At 38.1% G+C, this 21,970-nt stretch overlaps 2 protein-coding genes and 1 pseudogene across 5 annotated transcripts in view; all 3 read right to left on the bottom strand.

The window, feature by feature from the left end:
• The window catches only part of LOC132105858 (myelin-associated glycoprotein-like), an 86,917-nt gene that overhangs the window by 50,057 nt on the left and 14,890 nt on the right, over positions 1-21,970 (bottom strand). For all 4 annotated transcript variants that reach the window (XM_059511312.1, XM_059511311.1, XM_059511310.1 and 1 more), the window contains 3 exons: positions 20,976-21,063; positions 20,182-20,251; positions 19,552-20,008 (listed from right to left, as the gene is read on the bottom strand). In XM_059511312.1, coding sequence (XP_059367295.1) covers positions 19,679-20,008; positions 20,182-20,251; positions 20,976-21,063 — 488 coding nt within the window. In that variant the 3' untranslated portion in view covers positions 19,552-19,678. The remainder of the gene's footprint in view (positions 1-19,551; positions 20,009-20,181; positions 20,252-20,975; positions 21,064-21,970) is intronic.
• Positions 6,802-10,415, bottom strand: LOC132105401 (sialic acid-binding Ig-like lectin 5; annotated as a pseudogene).
• On the bottom strand, positions 13,391-15,056 carry LOC132105400 (interference hedgehog-like). Its single transcript, XM_059510482.1, has 5 exons — positions 14,995-15,056; positions 14,148-14,389; positions 13,703-14,020; positions 13,586-13,622; positions 13,391-13,517 (listed from the first exon to the last, which is right to left on the bottom strand). Exons 1-5 carry the CDS (start codon positions 15,054-15,056, stop codon positions 13,391-13,393), a joined length of 786 nt encoding a protein of 261 aa, XP_059366465.1.

The following is a 21,970-nucleotide window of genomic DNA, read 5'->3' as shown; positions in this document are numbered from 1 at the left end:
CACGCTCAAGTTCATTATTTCAAATAATTGAAGCGACGCGCTCATTTTTTTCCAGGCGCAACAAGTCAACATGAAGGATGGGGGTGCACCCAAACTACGGGTGTTTTTTCTAAATAAATCTTCTAGCAGAGCTACAGCAAAGCGTTTTTCGGTGGTGGAAATCCATTAGCTATTAAAACTTCTCTGTCGTTGTGGAGAGCGCATGGTGCATAGCAACGACAGACGCCACGGGAACCGAATTTTACTATTAATAATAAAAGATAAGCTAATAATGTGCATTGTAAATGTCAGTATTTTGTCTTTTTTTGAATCATTCTTTCTATAAAAATGATTTAAAGGCTGAAATATGCGAGGTTTGTCTTTTTAGATTGTTAGATAACATGTTGCAAGACACTCCTTTCAAATTTGGCCATAATTTTTAATGTTACTATTTTAATGTTCATGTAAACAAAAAGTGCATATTGATGGTAAGTTTATTTGTTATTTGGTTTTCTACATAAAACTTGGTGAATTGATTTTATTGTGTAGTATTAGTACTTTTTGAACAGGATTATGTGATAACCATGCTCATTTTGGTCACTATAACCATGAAATTACATTTTTATACCATTTTATCTCTAGTTATGATGCACTATAAAATCAACAATAATTATGTGTTTTTACAGTATAATATTTTGATATATATAGCCTATGTCAATTAAGGGGGACATATATAGGCCTACAATAACTCTTTTAGGTCTAAAACAGTTAGCATAGTTGTTAATATGAGAGTTATGAGACATTATTTAAGAGATTTAATTATTGCATGAGTAGCTCTCGGCCACTTTCATTTTTAAAAAGTAGCTCTCAAATGATCTTCTAAAATGAGTGAGCCACAAATCCGTGAGTACATTTTACAAACCCGTGGGAACGGATTGCGAAAGCGTGGGCACGGTTTATGAATTCGTGGGTACAGATTTCAGAAACTGCAGGCACTGTTTACAAATCTGAGAGCGCGGGTTAGAAACTCGTGGGTACGGTTTATTAATCCGTGGGCACGATTTGTTAAACCGAGGGAACAGTTTGAGAATTCGTGAGTACGGTTTAGGGCGCACGGATTGCCAAAACCGTCGTCACGGATTTTTTAAAAATTATTTTTACTTACACAGGTGACTTCCCGGGCTCCGTAATACGGCAAGTTGAGGGGATGTTTGAGCTGTTTTTTTTTTTTTTTTTAAGTCAGCCCAGACAGCTGAAAATATAGCTACTGCGCAAATCAAATAAGCAGTGATGTTGCCCTGCGTGAAAGGGCGAGGCTTATTCCAACGTAAAACGCTGTATTGTATATAGTTTGTATAAAGCTGCCTTTTAATGAAGCTGAAAGTGCCAGTAATAAAATAATATGATGCAAACCAACAGGAATCCTTGCTTTTTCTGCTCTATTATGTTTACATTTTATGTGGGCAGGGCCCGCTATTAGTTATTGAAACGGGCCCCCAGATGCTTAAGGCCGCCCCTGCATAGCACATCTATTCAGTGGAAGTGTCCTGTTTCTGTTTTGAAAAGCATGTGTTTATGTTCAAGTGTAGCTTTATATGAGTTTTACAGGAAGAGAAATTAATAGACCGGACTAGAATATATAATTACTCTTTAACCACTTCAGACGCTCAGCGCGTGCGGCAGGGAACTGAACGACTCATTCAAACTGATTCATGAACCAATTCACTCGTTTGCCAATTGGTTTGATCAAGCCTTTGAACAGAATTGACTCAAAAGAATGAATCATTCGCGAATGGGCATCGCTCATTGCCCAGAGAAAAGTAGACGGCGCGTTTGGAATAAACTGAAGCATTATAACATTTATTGCATTAAGATAAAGTAACGAGAGGAGCGTCGCCCACAGTAACGAAGTAAAAGTACAGATTTTCCCCCAAAAATTTACTCAAGTAAGAGTATAAAGTACCCATCTTTAAATATACTCCGAAAAGTATTCGTTACCCCAAAAAATTACTCAAGTAAATGTAACGAAGTAAATGTAACTCGTTACTACCCACCTCTGCATATAATGCATAATTATGTCACATATATGGATATTATCACATACAAATAATCAAAATCTACATCTACAAACTATTTACGCTTAAGAGATTCTCAGATCTAACTTCCCTATTTTTTTTGCACCACCTTTTAACAAAATAGTGTCAAATTGCTTATACTGGTGTGAATGTGAAGATGGTTACCCTCAAGTTCACATAAATGTACAGTAGAAGAGTAAACACAGCATTGTCCATCACAGTAACACATGACAACCACCTTAAATAGTTTTTGTTTTCAGTTTGACAAATATATGTGTAAAAAATAAATGCCAATAAATGTATTTATGGGTCTGTTACATGATGTAAATTTTTATCCATAACTCTTAATTATTCAAATACAATGACCTAAATACACCTCTTCTAAGACAATATACTAAAAATATACATTTAAAGATGTTGGAAATAGCTATAAAATCAGATAAAATATGTTGAATCTGTTTTCTTAATAATATGATCATGTTGCTCTTCTGTGGATCATTCCTAATAACTCATTAGGTTATGATTAAATGTTTATAAATTATACATGTAGTAAATTAATATGATTAAATAAAAGAATTGAATAATTAAATGATTAAAAACAAATAAACGAACAAAACTGTAAGAAAATAAAACAACACACAGTTTGCTATAGAGAATTCATAGATTCTTTGGTTGGAACTTCAGTTTAGACTCAAAAGCACCAAATGAAAATCTTAGACTGATTTTGATATTCATTGATTCAGAAGTCCTTCTAATCCAGAATATGTGTTGATCTGAAATCAGTATTATGTATAAACTACAACATATCACATTCCAATTTCCATAGCAAATCCAAGGGATTTCAAATAATACCATTTGGATTTAACATTCCCCAAAAACACAAAAGAATGGAAATTTGGCGAATATTGATATAATACACAACAAAAGATTAAATACTAAAGGCACACCAAATTAGTTAAAAAATGTAAGATCTGCAAGTTTTTACCATACCCCTTTTATCCATTTCACCTGTAAAGTTGTGTGATGAGTCAGCAATAATGAGGCTAAATGTTATGATATACAGTATCTGAAATATTTTTTTTTAGGAAAAAAAAACTAATAAAGGAATGGTAAAATCTCTAGTTCCCTTTCAAGGGAACTTTGAACTGCGTCCTCTAGGGGGCGCTATGGGGAACACCTTGTCATGACCCGTGTCTGAAGCATACATTGAAAAAACACCAACTTGTTGGCCGGCGACAGCCTCTGACGTCACTACCGGTGTGACTATAAACAACCAACGGGAACACACTTCATTCTCTTCTTCATCTTCACTGACCGTTCTGTTTGAAGTGTGCATCTGAAAGAACCGGTAACAGCGATCTTTCTCTGTTTATCATGGCGACAACTAGCAAGCGTTTAGACAATGAGTGCATCAGTGTCGGCGTTATGACACCCGATGACACAAGCGATCTTTGCGTTATTTGTTTGGGTGAAGAGCACGCACGCGATGTCTTTGAGGAGGCAATCTGCATGCATTGTGAGCGTGCTTTCAATGAAAAAAGCTCCACTCTCGTTCTTCTCTCTTCTAAAAAAAAAAAAAGAAAAAAGGCAGCCATCTGCTTCCCGCAGTTCAGGACCTGTCGCTGCTGAGGCATGGAGGAGAATGAGCTCGTGAGAAGCTCTGTCTGTCTGAATGGTTTAAAGAGGGATATTCCCTTTCGCGCTCGTAATGGCGGCGGACGAGAGAGAGCCTCGGGAGGATGATGTTATATCTTTAAAACTTTCTGATCCTGAGGTTAGTGCTCTGCTGGGTTTTTACCCAGGAAAAGCAGGAGATATTTGAGGATGGTGAAGAAGCTGAGGCTCAGCCTTCTCAATTCTCCTGTCCTGCGTATGTAAAGCTGTTGGAGGTTATTGATCGCGCCACGGCAAAGTAAAAAAAAAAAAAAAAAAAGGGACTTTCCATTAGAGTGCGCTAACAAGGTGATACTGTGAGGCCCAAACAAAAAACAAAAAAACCTTAATCAGTGTTATCTTTTTGACCATAGCCTTCCAGTTCAGGTGAGCCTTTCATTTCTGCATGATCTCCATGCAGAGATCAAAAAAAATGAAAGAAATTTCTTCTCGCATCTATCGGTTTTGGCACGAAAGTAAATTTGCCAACATCGAGGTGATGGCTATGGCTATGAGGGGATTTCCCCTGTAGAAAGAGCTAAAAAAAAATATTTTCTGCAGGGGAAACATCCTCTCTTAATCTTCCTCCTTGCCATCTAAGCCGATTCAGAAAATCATCTCGCTTAAATGGCAAGGCATACGCAGTAGCATGTCAGGCTGTGGCTTTATTACACATGATGCTGGTGTTTCAAGCATATCCAACTGATCTGCTAAGAGACCTGGATAGAGGCGGAGGCCTTTTTTCTGATCAGGTAGCTGAGCTGTGCCGCACCACGGATCTCTCTCTGTGATACCAAGCAGGCCACCTCCACCATGGGCAGGACTATGGCGGCCATGGTGGCAGCGGAGAGACATCTGTGGATGAACCTGGCAGACATCGGGAGGTAAGAAAAGGCTTTCTTCTCGATGCTCAGGTTTCGCCTTCTGAACTTTTCGGTATTTCCGTTGAGACGGCGATTGAGAAGTTCAGGGAGACAAAGGTGCGCTCTGCTGCTTTCAGATCCTTCGTTCCATGAAGGTCCAGGTCTGAGCCCAAACAACATAGGGTTCCTGGCATTCTCGATCTGAGGATCAAAGACAGGCACAGAAAGCTAGTGTCGCAACTCGCGTTCCTCCCCCACCTGCGGGCAGGGGTTAGAGGAATCGTGAGTCACGAGGAGGTAAGCAGAACCTAAAGGATGTGATCCAGATGAGGCAGCATTCTCGTCCGAATCGGAGTGATACTGAGGTATCTACGTTCCCTTTGGGGATTTTTTACTTCTGCTTTTTTCCTCCCCTTCCTAATTCCCCTGTAACCACCAGCTCTCCACCTGATTGAGGTTAGGTGGAAACCTCTCACATAACAGTCTCCTATGCTTGACCTATAATGTTTTTTATGGTTCTGTGTTCATAGCAACCACCTGACTGATGGTCCAGATTAAAAGGAGGCGCCCCTTGAGCGGGGCTCCAGCGCAGGAGGGTGGGTGAGTAAATGTAACCCTCTCTGTATATACTTATGTGTATTAAATTGCTGGTGGTTATGTGTCTACTAATAAACTCTGTGAGTTTCCTTTGCAGTGCTCAATTACAGTGTTTACTAAACACTCGCCAGCACCAGCTGTCTGGCTTCATGTTCCGGTATTAGGTGGCTGAGATCACAGGTTTCTGAGGGAGCCTCCTTGATCATCAGTCCTGGCACAGCACTGTAGGGAATTTCGTGGATGTCCGGATTGCATATCTTCTTGTATATGCTGCCTCAGGTGATGCTCCCCTCATCCGAGGTTTCTAAAATTTGAGCTTGCCTCTCCCGTGCAATTCAGTGCCTCTGCGATGCTTAGGAACCTTTAAGTACACACGCTAAGCTTTGTGTACTTTCTCAAAACCACATGGTGGTCAGTGTGCATGTGAACACTTTGCGCACTTTCTAAAATCCACAGAAGTGGTAAGTGTGCACGCAAGACTCTGCACACTTTCTGAAATCCTGTTCGATAAGGGTTACGCTCTCCGCTTCTTTCCCTTTCTTGAGATGATTAGACCTTGGTTCCTTGGGCTTTATTCAGCCAGTGTGTATTTGTTTATACACCTCAAGCATCGCTTCCCTCAACATGAGGGGCTATTTGGGTGATTCTCATGGTAGTTTAGCAGCACTCCCCTTTTTCGGAAAAGGGCCGCCTATGAGCGCGCTACTCTGAGCTCGGAGTTCTCCTCATATGAGACGGAATTCTCAGTTTTTTCATCAGAGCGCTCAGGTATTGTTTCCATAGATCGAGTTGATGACTCTCAAACATACTGTTTTGAGATGCACTATTCTATCTATGAGCTGCTTTATCGGAGTGCCATGAGAGCCCCTCCTTAGAACAGTATTTGAAAATCCATGCTATGGTAAGTGAGCACGTGAAGTCTTTGCACACTTTCTGAAATCCACAGTGTGGTAAGTTCGTAGGCTAGTATTCTGCATTCTTTCTAAAATCCTATATGGTGAGGGCTTTGCGCGGTTGCTTCATGCCCTTTCTTGAGTCGGTTAAAGCCCCGTTCATCTTGGGCGCCACTCCACCCATGTATCCTCGGATAACTATCTAAAACAGGGTGTTGCTACTAGAGAACTGTTGAGACAGCTCTTTCAGCAAGCTTATGCGTAAGCTAGCGGTAGCCCCTGTTTGACAGGCAAGACTTGGTATAAAATTCTAGGTTCTTAGCCGTATCCCTTTAAAGGAATCTTTCCTGATTCCAAGACTTCAGCTCTACCCTGGGCCGAGGCCCTAACAATTAAGTTGGGTATGTAGCTTAGGCCTTTGGCCGTAAGGGGGACTGTCATAGAAGCCGTCTAAACGTCCCAGGGGCGACTCCCATGGAAATGGTAGAGTTGGTACTTAGTGCTCGCCATGATTCCCTGCACTCCCCTCAGCATGACGGCGTGGGTATACTGTTCCCCATAGCGCCCCCTAGAGGACGCAGTTCGAAGTTCCCTTGTCGCCGGCCAACAAGTTGGTGTTTTTTCAATGTATGCTTCAGACAGGGGTCAAGACGAGGTGTTCCCCATAGTGCCCCCTAGAGGACGCAGTGTCTCGTTCCCTACTCAGGGAACCATGGTTGCATTCGTAACATGAGACGTTTTCTATGGGTTGCAGCGTTTAACATTTGCGTAAATCTGAGAGGAGTCTTCAAACAGCTCTTCCTCTGCTTCTTTAGCTCGCACATTTGCACTCACAATCACCTGTGCTTCTCTGGCTCTTGAAAACTCTCCTATTGAGCTCTCAGTCTTTAACAGCCCTTCAGAACAATCCTGCATCACAGCGTAGTCAAGCGAAGAGAGGCTACCAAACTCTTGTGATTCTGATTTTGTGAAGACTATGGGGGAATAAATGACGGAGTCTTGATTTGCTGCGGCTTCAGCAGATGACATCATGACATAAACAGAGTCATCTTGATTCTCATGTGGAGCGACCTAATGATTGACAGGTTTGAATCAGTGCTGGAAAGCTCTAGTATTTTTATTTTGTTTTTTTGCATTTATTAGTATTATTATAGTTGTTGTTTTGTTTTTGTCTTTCTGTTGTAACTCAATTCACTGGTACTTTGATCACTTCTCTTGGTGCCTTTTTGTGTAGTATGTGAAAGTTTCCCATTCCCTTTTCTAAAAAAAAAAAAAAGACAAGAAATAATAATAATATTCTACAAAGCTGCACAGTTGGCAAAATCAATAAATCAGACATGATTGGCATTTAAGAGACATATATAAATATCATTGCATTAGATACAAGTAATCAAAAGTGGCATCTACAAACTATTTATGCTTAAGGGTTTCTCAGATCTAACTTCTCTATTCTTTGCAACACCTTTTAACCAAATGGGATCAACGTGCTTATGCTGGTGTGTAGTGTGAGAAGTTGATTTCCCTCAAGTTCACATAAATGTACAGTCGAAGAGTAAACACTGCGTTGTTCATCACAGTAACACATGATAACCACGTGTCAAAAACTTTGTTTGAAAATTAATTTGAAAATTAAATCTATAGTTTAAAATCATACTTCTATTTGTAAATGTGTTTGAAAATTGAGCTTGTATTATCTTTCTAAAAATAAATGCTACTTAGTTTAAAAGTGTATTAATATAGCAATAACACTTACACCTTTTTAAATTTGACCTAATAGTCTGGTAAATTATACAAATTTATACCCTTATCTATACATTTTTCAAAAACACATACAGCTGAGAATAAACCTTATTTATGGTTGTAATGTTTTCGCTTGACAAATATACATTTAAAAATGTAACAGAAATTGGCTAATGTAAAGTAAAATCATCAGCTCAAATATGCTGAATGTGTTTTTCTTACTGGTTTCACAAGGCTCTTCAATTATGCATCATTCTTAATACCTCATGTGTGTTGTGCACCTACCGTACACAGATGCATGTAATGGCGCTTAACAACATGACCACCAGAGCCACAACAGCAACTCCAATCAGCAAAGAGAATTGATTCAAACCTAAAGAAGAATAAGTGAGTGTTTAGAAAACCACTGATGATTCACTGATTTAATAACTGCAACTTTCAGGAGCCATTTTTTTTCTTTTTTTAGCCACCTGTCACATAATTGAACACAGGATTGTGGGATGTCAAAGGTGGGAAACACAATATATCTATGAAACTTTTAAAAATGTATTTTATTAAGGCATTTCAGGAGATAGCAAGTGAAGCTAAAATTAACTTACATTGGCATGCCTTAGTGCCTTCCTACATTGGAATGCAGTATTTTTAGGATGAAACCAATGATTGGTATTTTGCTGGTGAATGCACAATTTGCATGTTTGTCATTTATATATTATTGATAGATGTTCTTCTGTTGGATGAATCACAGAACTGAAACTCACGTTCAACAGATGAAGGCAGCTGAAACAGATAACTCGCAGTGCCTCGAGTGTTTCTGCTGACACACAGCAGAGAGGATGTGTTTGTGAGAGACTGATGAAGAGTGATGGAGCTCCTCAAGACTGTGCTGCTCAATCTCACTTTATTGATGAACGTGTTTGAAGAGTTAGTGACAGGACGTCAAGACAGATGCCACTCCAGTTCAGGAGAGGGATTCCCATCAGCCTCACAGAAACACACAGTTACATCAGTTCTGCTACAGCTGGAAGAAGTAGAGATCTGAGGAAAATCTAATAGAGAGAAAGATCGAGAAAGGTATGAGCAGCACACCTGAAAATATTTCTTGGTAACTTTTCATGCAGTTTTCATTGCTTACAGTCACTTGGTTGAAAGATTTTCTCTGTTCCTGTATTACTCACACTGAATGTCCGGCATCACTGATGAGTTTTGGCTGCCGTGTTGGTTCTGAGCTGTACAGTGGTACCAGCCTCTGTGTGTCGGGTCGGTCCTATTGAAGGTAAGAGTGTCTCCAGTCTGCAGCTGCTTCAACTGTCCTTCACTCTCTCTGGACCAGGTGTAGTTCACTGCTGGATTTGCATCACTGCTGCAGATCAGAGACACTGAACTGCCCTCCAACACAGAGCTGGAGTAAGTCACAGACACTGTTGTGTTTTTGGGTGAATCTGAAGAGAAAAGAAATAGGGCCTCACAATAAAAATCAAGACAATATGATTTACAAGTCACAACTAAAAAGCATGACCTACACTGAACATGTAGTGTGATGCTGTCCTGTGCTGTTTTGGTCTTGTCCTGTAGCTGGTAGGTTATAGTGCAGGTGAAAGTGACTCCGTGCTCACGGTGAGTAGCAGAGAAGTTCAGATCAGAGATGAGCTCCTGTAGTCTGCTGCTCTCACTGAGGGGGATTCTGGGAGTGGAGCTCCATGTGAGAGTTGGTGAAGGAGAGGAGCAGAGAGTCTCAGCAGAGCAGCGCAGACTCACGGAGCTCCCCTCCAACACCTCCAACACCTCCTCCTGACCCTGCACCTCCTTCTGCTCCACATACAGCTGGACTCTGCGTTTGGGAGGAGACTCTGAAATACACACAGATTCATTTATTATATTTGATTGATGTCTAGTCTAATAAAACTCATGTTTTAATTTCATTATTATACAAGTATTTATAAATAATATTTCCAGTCATGAATTTACTCACCAATCACATCTATTGAAACACTGGCTTGTTTATAGGTCTGTTTCAGTCTACCTTCACTCTCAATCCTGAAGAAATACTGACCACTGTGATTTGATCTGAGGTCATAAAATACAGTGGTGCAGTCCTTATCTTTTAATTTTCCAGTTATATTTCCTCTAATGAAGAAGTTTCGGCTTGATGTGCTTGAGTTAAACACTACATTTCTGTTTAGATCAGTCCCATCTTTGTACCACACTCCTGTAGCTCTCTCTGTGAGGTGTTTGTCATATTGTTCTTTAATCTCAAATCTGCACTTTATGATCACACAAGATCCACTGAGAGCTTTAATCTTATTTGGCAGACTGATGTTGAAATCTCTACAGCAAACACCTACAACACACATATGATGAAAGGCATTTTTTTAAAGGGGGTATACAGTACAGTATCATTTTAAAGGGAGAACGAGATGAAAATGAAAAAATGAAAAGTTCTCATTTAGTGTAATGCAGCACACTAAATGAATTTTAGCATTTGTTAAACTAGTTAATGTACATCCTCAGTCATACTGAACACTAGATGTGAAGAAGGGAAGGAAAATCCTACCTTCTAACAGAAAACAGAAAATAATTATTTTCTCTGCCGTGTCCATCTCTTCATTAACCGACATTCCTGTCCTGTTTTTATTGATGTCAAGTCCTGAGCTGCTGCTGATTTGAAACCGTGTGAAAGTGTGCCGTGTGAACAGTCTGTAACTTCATATACTGTCTTAATTTCCTGTGTCAGCATCAACACACATGCTTAACCTTTAAACACATGAGTGCTTCAACAATCACTTATTTTAATGTATTTAATTTAATTTAATTTCTTCAACTCTTGATTCACCTGTGGACTGGTTTAAATAGACAGAACTCAATCAGTGATGGGAAGCTCTAGTATAAATTGTTCAGTTGTTTGTGAGCTTGTTTTGGCGTGTAAAAAGTGCCTATTTACAACTCTAGGCTTTTTGTGTTGTGTTGTGAATAAATCATTTATGTGATTTTGTGTGTCAGTTAGCTCACTTCATCAGTTTTTGTTTCTCATAGCACATCTATTCAGTGGAAGTGTCCTGTTTCTGTTTTGAAAAGCATGTGCTTATGTTCAAGTTTAGCTTTATATGAGTTTTACAGGAAGAGAAATTAATAGACCAGACTAGAATATATAATTACATTTATAACTCTTTAAGATGTATTCACAATTAAAAATGTCTGAATATCATTACATTAGATATAACAAGACGAAGCAAGTGGCAAAGTTCTGCAAACAAATTATGCAAGAGCTTTTCTTACAACTGACTTCTCTATTCTGTACCTTATTTTTGCTTATTTTACAACCTGAGTCAGTCATTTTTAGTGGATACTGGTTTTAGTGGAGTTTCCCTCAGACTCAAACTAATATTCTAACAGTGTTTTTTTTTACTTTATTTTTATTGAACAGGGACACTGTAAAATATACATTAACCTTAAAAAGGAGAGATGCATTATACCAGGATGTAGCATTTCTGCTAATTTCCACCTGTAGTCCCTGGGCAGTTAACAGTGTTGTTCATCACATTAGCGCTGTGACTACCAGAAAGTGTCAAAAAACTTTCTGTGTAAACTTCGTGTCCACAGTGTTTTAGCTTTGGGGGTCTTATGAAGAAGAAAATAACGGAAGTCACAGTATGATCAATAATAAACCTCAAAAGATGATAAAGACTTACAAAAAGTTATAGTTATAAGTCTACTGTTGTCCTGTGTTGTTGTTTTTTATCTAAAAAACAAAAAAGGGAAAAAAAAGATTTTGGAGGATCATATTAGACTGTAAGGTCCATAAAATCAATCGATTGTTTTTTTGTCTTACCATGGAGTTTCACTAGGCTCTGAACATAGATAAAGAGGACACTGTTCACTTTGCCAAGTGTGTTAAAAACCGATTGTTAAGAATATGTTGGTAAACATAAGAAAATGCTAAATTACCGCTTTATACACTCTGCTAAAAAGACATAACTGTTTTTAGCGATACAAACAGATACACTGTGATTATATACAAAAGTGGCATAACCGTAGAGGTAAAGAAATAACAAACCAAAGGAAGTAAAGAACCGAAGAACACAATTACATCTTTTTAAAGTCATTTATGATTATCATCTGTTATATCTTCATGGTGTAAATCAAGCAGTATGTGAACTTGTTATTAGATTAATAACCAAAATGTATTTCACACACACACACATATATATTGTTTTTTCATTAGATCTTAACATTTTATTACAAGTTTTTAAATGTATGAAATGACTTATTTAAACTGATTTGAAGAAGAAGAATTTTTATTTTATATAGAGCCTTTCCATAGATCAAGGTCCCTTTACATAGAGCTAAACAAAACATATGCACACCCACATACACAATACAAACACATAAGGCCACATACAGCCACATTATTTAAAATACACATTAAAAACATAAATTTTTAGCTGAGTCTAGAATGTAGAAAAAGATGATATCTACATATATTGTAGATACTGTATATATAATACATTGATATATTAGTAGCGAATTCCATAATTTAGGAGCATTAACACAGCTGACAGAGGAAGACAGAGGAGGAGATCAGACATTTGTTGTATTGTATTTGTATTTGTTGTTTATTGTGTGTCACCTCTCTTAATGTTCAAAGTCTCATATTCAGAGACTGGAGCAGAGAGCTGAAGAGAAGCATATGTGTCTACTGTCTCAGTCTGAGCCTGAAAACAAAAACAGTTCATATCATCTTCATATTAACTATTGCTTGACAACCAGTCTCAAATACCTTTTTATATATTTTACATATGGTCAGAGCCAGTCTGCAGATTTTGGGGAAAATCACAGTGGGTGATAGGAACAGACTCCAATGTTTTAGCTTCTAACTATGATTCAATTGTAGAACAGTTTGAATCACAGCATCCTATAACAGATTTAACATCACTCACCTCCAGCTCTCATTACAATCAGTACACTCCATACTGACCATATTTACCCAACATAACATACATATACACTTTTTGTGTTTTGCAACTCAAGAGTCACTACAACAATTACTGCACTCTTGAATTTGTACATTTATTTTTCATTTGTCATGCGTTTCCTATCAACAAGGAGCATGTTTCGATGTGTCGTGCACTTACCGTACACATGTAATGGCGCACAACAACATGACCACCAAAGCCACAACAGCAACTCCAATCAGCACAGAGAAAAGATTCAAACCTAAAGAATAAATGACTGTTTGGGAAACTATTAAGCAAGTGTTAGAGAGCTGTATCAATCTTAAAAAACAAAACACAAATACATAACCATAGTGAATGGGACATGAGAATGATCTAAAAAGTGGGAGATTAGCATTAACATTTATCACAATGACAGTAATTAAGCTATTATTTACAGTTTACTTAGTTATATATTCTTATTGACATATTTATCTTCTATTGGATGAATCACAGAACTGAAACTCACGTTTAACAGGTGAAGGCAGCTGAAACAGTTGACTCGCAGTTCCTTGAGTGTTTCTGCTGACACACTGCAGAGTGGATGAGTTTGTGAGAGACTGATGAAGAGTGATGAAGCTCCTCAAGACTGTGCTGCTCAATCACTCTTCACTGATGAATGTGTTTGAAGAGTTAGTGACATTACGTCCAGACAGATGCCACTCCAGTTCAGGAGAGGGATTCCCATCAGCCTCACAGAAACACACAGTTACATCAGTTCTGCTACAGCTGGAAGAAGTGGAGATATGAGGAAAATCTAATAGAGAGAAAGATTGAGAATGGTCTGAGCAGCACACCTGGAAAGCATATGCACTGCTGTGTTTTTGGGCGAATCTGAAGAGAAAAAATTAGGGCCTAACAATAAAAATCTAAATAATACAATTCACAAGTTAAAACTGAAAAGCTTGACTTACACTGAACATGTAGTGTGATGTTGTCCTGTGCTGTTTTGGTCTTGTCCTGTAGCTGGTAGGTTATAGTGCAGGTGAAAGTGACTCCGTGCTCACGGTGAGTAGCAGTGAAGTTCAGATCAGAGATGAGCTCCTGTAGTCTGCTGCTCTCACTGAGGGGGATTCTGGGAGTGGAGCTCCATGTGAGAGTTGGTGGAGGAGAGGAGCAGAGAGTCTCAGCAGAGCAGCGCAGACTCACAGAGCTCCCCTCCAACACCTCCTCCTGACCCTGCACCTCCTTCTGCTCCACATACAGCTGCACTCTGGGTTTGGGAGGAGACTCTGAAATACACACAGATTCATTTCTTATATTGATTCAAAGAAATGTCTAGTCTCATCAAATTCATGTTTTCATTTCATCATTATATAAGTGTTTATAAATAATATTTCCAATCACGAGTTTACTCACCAATCACATCTATTGAAACATTGGCATATTTATAGGTCTGTTTCAGTCCACCTTCACTCTCAATCCTGAAGAAATACTGACCTCTGCAATTTGATCTGAGGTCATAAAAAACAGTCGTGCAGTCCTTATACTTTAATTTTCCAGTTATTTTCTCTTTCATAAAGAGTTTCTGGCTTGATGTGCTTGAGGTAAACACTACATTTCTGTTCACATCAGTCCCATCTTTGAACGACACTTCGTGGCTGTTGGACAGTGTTATTCCTGCTTGCCTTGCTGCTGGTTTGTGAAAGTAGCGCCGTGTAGCTTTGTTTTTCTGTAGAATCTCTATCTTATTATCAGTCAGTGTTGTTTAAAGTGATAAAATATAACTTAATTCCCACCATATTTCTGATATTATCTATCAAACTAATCTGATTAATTTGATAATTCTTTTTATTCTAAATCCATGAGTGCAGTGCACCTGCATCATGTTAGCATTCGTTAGTGTGTCATTAGCATTTCCATTTGTGCCTATCGCTGTTTTCTTTTTTCATTCTCCTCTCTCTCTCGCTACTCTGTCTCTCCGGTTTTTCACAAGTTCATCAAACAACTGTGGTTAGAATCTTTCAGCAAGCACTGTGAGTAATGGCTTCTCCTGCTATTGTTATTTGCACCGCTTCCCACATGTATAGTTTATCTCTGTCTGTCGGAGCCGAGGGATTAACATATGATTAATGCAGGGAAATAGTTAGGCTGACAGAGAAGATTTCAGAATTAGAGACACACATCCAAACTTTAATTGAGGACAGTAAGAATTTGAGGGCTCTAGATACGGCTTTGGATGCGTCTAGCTCAGGGAGTCCTGTACATTGTTCGGTTCTGGTAACAGAGCCTCTGCAGCAGGGCAACTGGGTGACAGTGAGTCGGCATAGTCGTGGTTCAATACACCGCTCTTCGGTTCCGATCAAAACATTACCCCCCTTGTTAAAAAGCACGAATGTGCTCTTGTTATTGGCGATTCTATTGTACGGAACGTGAATAAAGAGACACCAGCCACCATAGTCCAATGTTTACCAGGAGCCAGAGCGCCTGACATCTTGGCAAATTTAAAAGTGCTGGCTAATGCTAAATGCAAATACAGTAAGATTGTTATTCATGCTGGCGCTAATGATGTTCGACTTCGCCAGTCGGAGATCACTAAAAATAACATTAAAGAGGTGTGTGAACTTGCAAGCACGATGTCAGACACTGTAATATGCTCTGGTCCCCTCCCTGCTTACCGTGGTGATGAGATGCATAGCAGATTGTCATCACTCAATGGCTGGATGTCTAAGTGGTGCCCGCAGAATATCATAGGTTTCATAGACAATTGGCCAAGCTTTTGGGGCAGACCTGACCTGTTGATAAGAGATTATCTTCATCTCACCTGGAGTGGTGCCACTCTTCTCTCTAGAAATATGGCACATAGTCTTTGGCACATTGCTGCAGCTGTTTCGTTTGGTCAGAGGAGAACTTAATTTTATTGTGTTTACATGTAATTTGAGTTTATGAAATTATTATAATAGTGACATTGACTGCAGTTAATCTTGACCAAAGTCTACAAGTCTGAAAACCCCAGGATTAATTACATAAGGGTCATTTGGATTTTTGAGGAGAGCACACGTCAATGTGACACTGGAACACACAACCAGTTATAAGGGTCAACTTCGTGAAATTGAGATTTATACATCACATGAAAATGTTATAAATAAGCTTTCCATTAATTTATAAAATGTTCGGATAGAACAACATTTGACTGAGATATTTGAAAAGCTGAAGCTGCAAAAAAAAAAAAAAAAAAAAAAAAAACTTAAAACCGTCAGTAAAGTTATCCAAATAAAGCTCTTAGCAATGCATATTTCTCATCAAAAATTTACTTTTTATATATTTATGGTGTGAAATTTACTAAATATCTTCTTGGAACATGATTTTTTGGCATTAAAGAAATATCAATAATTATATCCATACAATGTATTGTTGGCTATTGCTACAAATATACCTGTGCTACTTTTGACTGGTTTTGTGGTCCAGTTACACGAGATTGTGTTCTATCACTGTGGTCTTATTTATTTAAATTATTTTTTATTTATTCAAATTATTTATTCACAAATGCATAAACTCAAGACATAATAAAGATTTAAAATAAATAATTGTTCTACCTTTCTAGCTGGAAATTATATTTTACCCAAGTTTAAGCTGTTTCTGTGACTGGCCAAATAGATCCTGAAATGAATCGAGGTGGTGTTAAATTATGTATCACCACAAGGCTGTGCTGTTCTTCTAATAAATTCATCCAGCTGGCATTGCTGCAATCAGATTGAGAATTTCTTTTTATTTATTTTTTTACCACACGTTGCTGTGTACTAACAGTCTGAGAAAGGCTCTCATTTCTTCATACATGTGCCTTGTGTAATTTCTGCCTTATTCTAAACTCTGATTAGAGCCTTTGCATTAACTAGCAACCTTTCCACCTTCAGCTTGTGTGTGACTGCAGTGCATCTCTAACATGGAAATGTGATTGATTGTCTGGAAACCATCTCTGTCATCTCCAGCTGCATCACTCATCCAGTCACGAAGCACAAGATCTCTATACCCAATGTGACCGCAGAGCAACGTTCATCACAGACCTGATCAACTGAATTGTAGCTGAGAACAAGCCTCAAGGGTCAGATGTTTGAAGCTTCTAGGAGAGGCAATCATCCCTTGCTAACATGTGTCAGTGGGATTTGATGGAGAGACTCAGAATCTTAAAAATAAATAAATGAAGGTCTTTATATAAGAATTCAAGATGTAATAGTTCGCTTTTGTAAATTTAAATGTCAATTTTTAACAAAAGCATACATTTAAACAGCTAAATGCAACTTTAGTAAGCATTAAGGCCTGTTCACCACAAGGACAAGAACAATCAGAATTAATCCTGCTATAACAAACTCAAGAACTTAAAGCAGCATGTGCACGTGTGCTTAGAATAAAAATACAATTATTCACTGGTCAAACACTAAGATTTTTATATTTATAGTTATCCTTCTTGGTATGAATGGGACTTTAGTGTCTTTCAAAAACATTAATACCTTACAGACACCAACACTGTAACGAGGAGTCAGAGACATTCGGATCCATGTGCAATGTTTAATTAGAAAAGTTAGAAGTACCAGGCAAAGGTCAGACAACAGCATCAGGGATATCAAAGACAATCAGAATCGAGATCGTTAACCAGGCTTGAATCAGGGCAGGCGGCAGACAATAGACAGCTCAGAGACAAAGCAGTGGGTCAGTAGGGCAGGCAGCAGAGGATCTGCAGAATCACAACAGTCCAAGGTAATACACGGATAATCAGGCAAGGATAAATGCTCAGAAATGCTAGGCGGGCTAAACAAGACTTCGCACTGAGTGAGTGTTTGGCTTCTGCTTCTATAGGTCGTAGAATAAGGAAAACCTGGTGGTGATTAGTCCGAGGTACGGGCATATGGGTAATGTAGTCCATGAAGATGTTAGTACTCAGGTGAAGGTCCCCTCCGGTGGCCGTCGAAGAGAGCCACAGAGGCCTGCGTCGTGACAGAGCCCCCTTCCTGGGAGTGGCTTCCGAAGCGAGCATGATTTGTACACCGAGGTCTTCCAGGGGGTCGAGGAGCTGGTCGTTCGGGGTGGCCCCTGTGGTATTCAGTGGTAAGGTTGGGATCTAGGATGTCCTGAGAGTTAACTCAAGATTGTTCCTCCGGACCGTACCCCTCCCAATGAGATACTGGAGGACCCTGCCTCGGCGTCTTGAGTCGAGGATAGCTCGCACCTGATAGGCCTCCTCTCTCACACACTCACTCCTGTCGGGAGCCTGGTGAAGGATGGTAATTTAGGACAGGGTGCCGATGATAATCAGGGAGGAGGCAGCTGACTCGTCACATTATTTTTTTATTTATATATATATATATATATATATATAAAATTTTATTTTATTAGTATTTTTTTCAGTTTCTATTTTGAATTGCACATTGCATGGTTTTTGTGTTAGGGTTGAAAGAAATATGGCAAACTTAATATTTTCTGCCAGGACATTATCTGTTTTAACACTTACATGTAATCAGATTGAGCAAATAGTATGCATATTTGGCATGTTATCCGAATGTCAAATTGGTCAATTAATTGAATGTTCCTCCCAAACTTTGTTATCAAAACATTTGTTTTTTCTTACGATGGGAGGATAAATGTAGAGAAGAAAGAAAAGGGGTGTTTGTTGTTGTCTGTGTGTGCTCTAAAAGTATATTGTCTTATTTCTGTGTTTTAATTGCTAAAATGACTTGCCTTCTTAATAGGTCATACAGGTGATAAAAATAAATTCTGAAATGCAGGAAACACTGGAATATCTCCAAATGCTGCTTTTAATGTCACATATATGGATATTATCACATACAAATAATCAAAAGTGGCATCTACACACTATGTATGCTTAAGAATTTCTCAGAACCAACTTCCCTATTTTTTGCAACAGCTTTTAACCAAATAGTGTCAAGTTGCTTATACTATAGTGTGAATGTGAATATGGTTCCTCTCAAGTTCACATAAATGTACAGTAAAAGAGTAAACACAACATTGTTCATCACAGTTGATTTGAAAGTTTGTTTTATATTGCAACAACATTTTTACTTGTATGTACATGTTACATGTTTTTTTTTTACATAACTCTTAATTATTAAAATACAATGACTTAAATGCACCTCTTCTGAGACAAGTTTTTTTCTTTTCTTGAAAAATATACATTTAAAGATGTTGGAAATCAGACATTAGATCAGATAAAATATGTTGAATACGTTTTCTCATTGATGTAGTCATGTTGTTCTTCTATGGATCATTCTTAATAACTCATTAGGTTATGATTAAATGTTTAAATTATACATGTAGTAAATGAATATGATTAAATAAAATAATTCAATGATTAAATGATTAAAAACAAATAAACAAAACTGTAAGAAAATAAAACAACACACAGTTTGCTATGGAGAATTCGTAGATTCTTATGTTGGAACTTCAGTTTTGTCTCAAAAGCACCAAATGAAAATCTTAGACTGATTTTGATATTCATTAACTAGAAGTGCTTCTACTCCAGAATATGTGTTGATCTGAAATCAGTATTATGTATAAACTAAAACATATCACATTCCAATTTCCATGACAAATCCAAGGGATTTCAAATAATACCATGTGGATTTAACATTCCCCAAAACGCCAAAGAATGGAAATTTGGGGATTAATGATATAATACACAACAAAAGATTAAATACTAAAGGCACACCAAATGGGTTAAATAAGATCTGCGAGTTTTTACAGTCCCCTTTTTATCCTTGCATTCTCCACTCATTTTTACTCATGAGTCTGTTTAACAAACACATTTCACCTGTAAAGTTGTGTGATGAGTGAGCAATAATGAGGCTAAATGTTACATTTTTATCTTGTTTACATATACAGTATCTGATATATATATAGGAAAAATCTAATAGAGGAATGGCAAACTCTCTAGTTTTCTATGGGTTACGCCGTTTAACCTTTGCGTAAAGCTGAGAGGAGTCTTCAAACAGCTCTTCCTCTGTTTGTTTCATTCGCACATTTGCACTCACAATCACCTGTGCTTCTCTGGCTCTTGAAGACTCTCCTATTGAGCTCTCAGTCTTTAACAGCCCTTTAGAACAATCCTGCATCACAGCATAGTCAAGTGAAGAGAGGCTACCAAACTCTTGTGATTCTGATTTTGTGAAGACAATGGGGGAATAAATGACGGAGTCTTGATTTGCTGCGGCTCCAGCAGATGACATCATGACATAAACAGGGTCGTCTTGATTCTCGTGTGGGGCGACCTAATGATTGACAGGGTTGAATCAGTGCTGGAAAGCGCTAGAGTGTCTCTAAAATGTTCAGCCATTTGTGTTCTAGTTTAGTTGGTTTTAAAAAAACTGTGATTTTTTTTTATTATTTTTTTATAGTATTAGTATTGTTGTTGTTTTGTTTTTGTGTTTCTGTTGTAACTCACTTCACTGGTACTTTGATCACTTCTCTTGGTGCCTTCTTGTGTAGTCTGTGAAAGTTTCCCATTCCCTTTTCTAAATAAATAAAAAAAATTCTACAAAAGCTTCACAGTTGGCTAAATCAATAAATCAGACAGGATTGGCATTTAAGTCACATATATAAATGTCATTGCATTAGACACAAATAATCAAAAGTGGCATCTACAAACTATTTATGCTTAAGGGTTTCTCAGATCTAACTTATCTATTCTTTGCAACACCTTTTAATCAAATGGTGTCAAGGTGCTTATACTGGTGTGTAGTGTGAGAAGTTGATTTCCCTCAAGTTCACATAAATGTACAGTCGAAGAGTAAACACTGTGTTGTTCTTCACAGTAACACATGACAACCACGTGTCAAAAACATTGTGTTCAGTTTGAAAAATATATCTATATTTTAAAACCTAGCATGCTTCTATTTGTAAACCTGCTTGAAAATTTAGCTTGAATTATCTTTCTTAAAATAAATGCTACTTAGATTAAGTTTATTAATACTGCAATAACACTTATACATTTTTAAATGACCTAATAGACTGTTAAATTATAAAATTGTATATCCTTATCTATTAAGTTGAGAATAAACCTTATTTGTGATTGTAATGTTTTCGCTTGACAAATATACATTTAAAAATGTACCAGAAATTGGCTAATGTACAGTAAAATCATCAGATCAAATATGCTGAATGTGTTTTTCTTACAGGTTTCACAGTGCTCTTCTATTATACATCATTCTTAATACCTCATGTGTGTTGAGCACCTACCGTACACAGATGCATGTAATGGCGCTTAACAACATGACCACCAGAGCCACAACAGCAACTCCAATCAGCAAAGAGAAATGATTCAAACCTAAAGAAGAATAAGTGAGTGTTTAGAAAACCACTGATGATTCACTGATGCAATTATGCAATTGCCAGATTATCTTAATCTTTTAACAACAAAATAACTACTGTATGATGGCACGGGAATGAGAATTTAAAAAGTAAGAGATTAGCATTAGCATTGCCACTTATGTCAGTGGTTGCATCTGAAAGCTTAGGCAGCTGATGCCTCACTGTCTTATCAGGTACAAAGGTACACAAAGGTACCTCATGACTTCTGAGGTAGCATAATGGTTTAATGATCTACAACAAGTTAGTGAGTGCTTTGGCAAATATTTAATGACATCATTTTTTTTTTTCATTTTTAAACCACCTGTCATGGAATTGATCACAGAATTGTGGGATGTCAAAGGCAGGGAAACACGACAGATCTATATAACTTTTACAAATTTATCGGATTAAGGCATTTCTGGAGACAGTATGCTTACATTGACTAACATTGGCATGCCTTAGTGCCTTCCCACATTGGAATGCAGTATTTTTAGGATGAAACCAATGTTTGATATTTTGCTGGTGAATGCACAATTATCATGTTTGTCATTTATATAGAGCGCAGCTTTAGTTCAGTCAGGCCACGGAGGCAAGGCTGTGAACAGCTGATGCGGTCAGCTGTCAAATCGCTCCAATCACCTCCTCTCTCCTATTAGACACGGGACATATATATGTATGTGGCACTACTGCTCGGTAAGTATGCTCAGCGGCTCGCAACCCTCCCTCCCCATTATAAGCATGAGCACATTACTGCGCACCTTCTAGCTGTCGTCTTCTTTGTTTCAGATCACTAAGGCTTCCAAAATCTTAGCTGATATGGACCTCACTGCTGAGAGACAACCATCTTCATAACCAGGCTACAGGATAGACGGTCCACTGCCACA

Source organism: Carassius carassius, chromosome 26, assembly GCF_963082965.1.
Source record: "Carassius carassius chromosome 26, fCarCar2.1, whole genome shotgun sequence".
NCBI classification, from domain to species: Eukaryota; Metazoa; Chordata; class Actinopteri; order Cypriniformes; family Cyprinidae; genus Carassius; species Carassius carassius.
The sequence above is the reverse complement of the archived record's forward strand: the minus strand, read 5'-3'. Positions and strand labels throughout refer to the sequence as shown.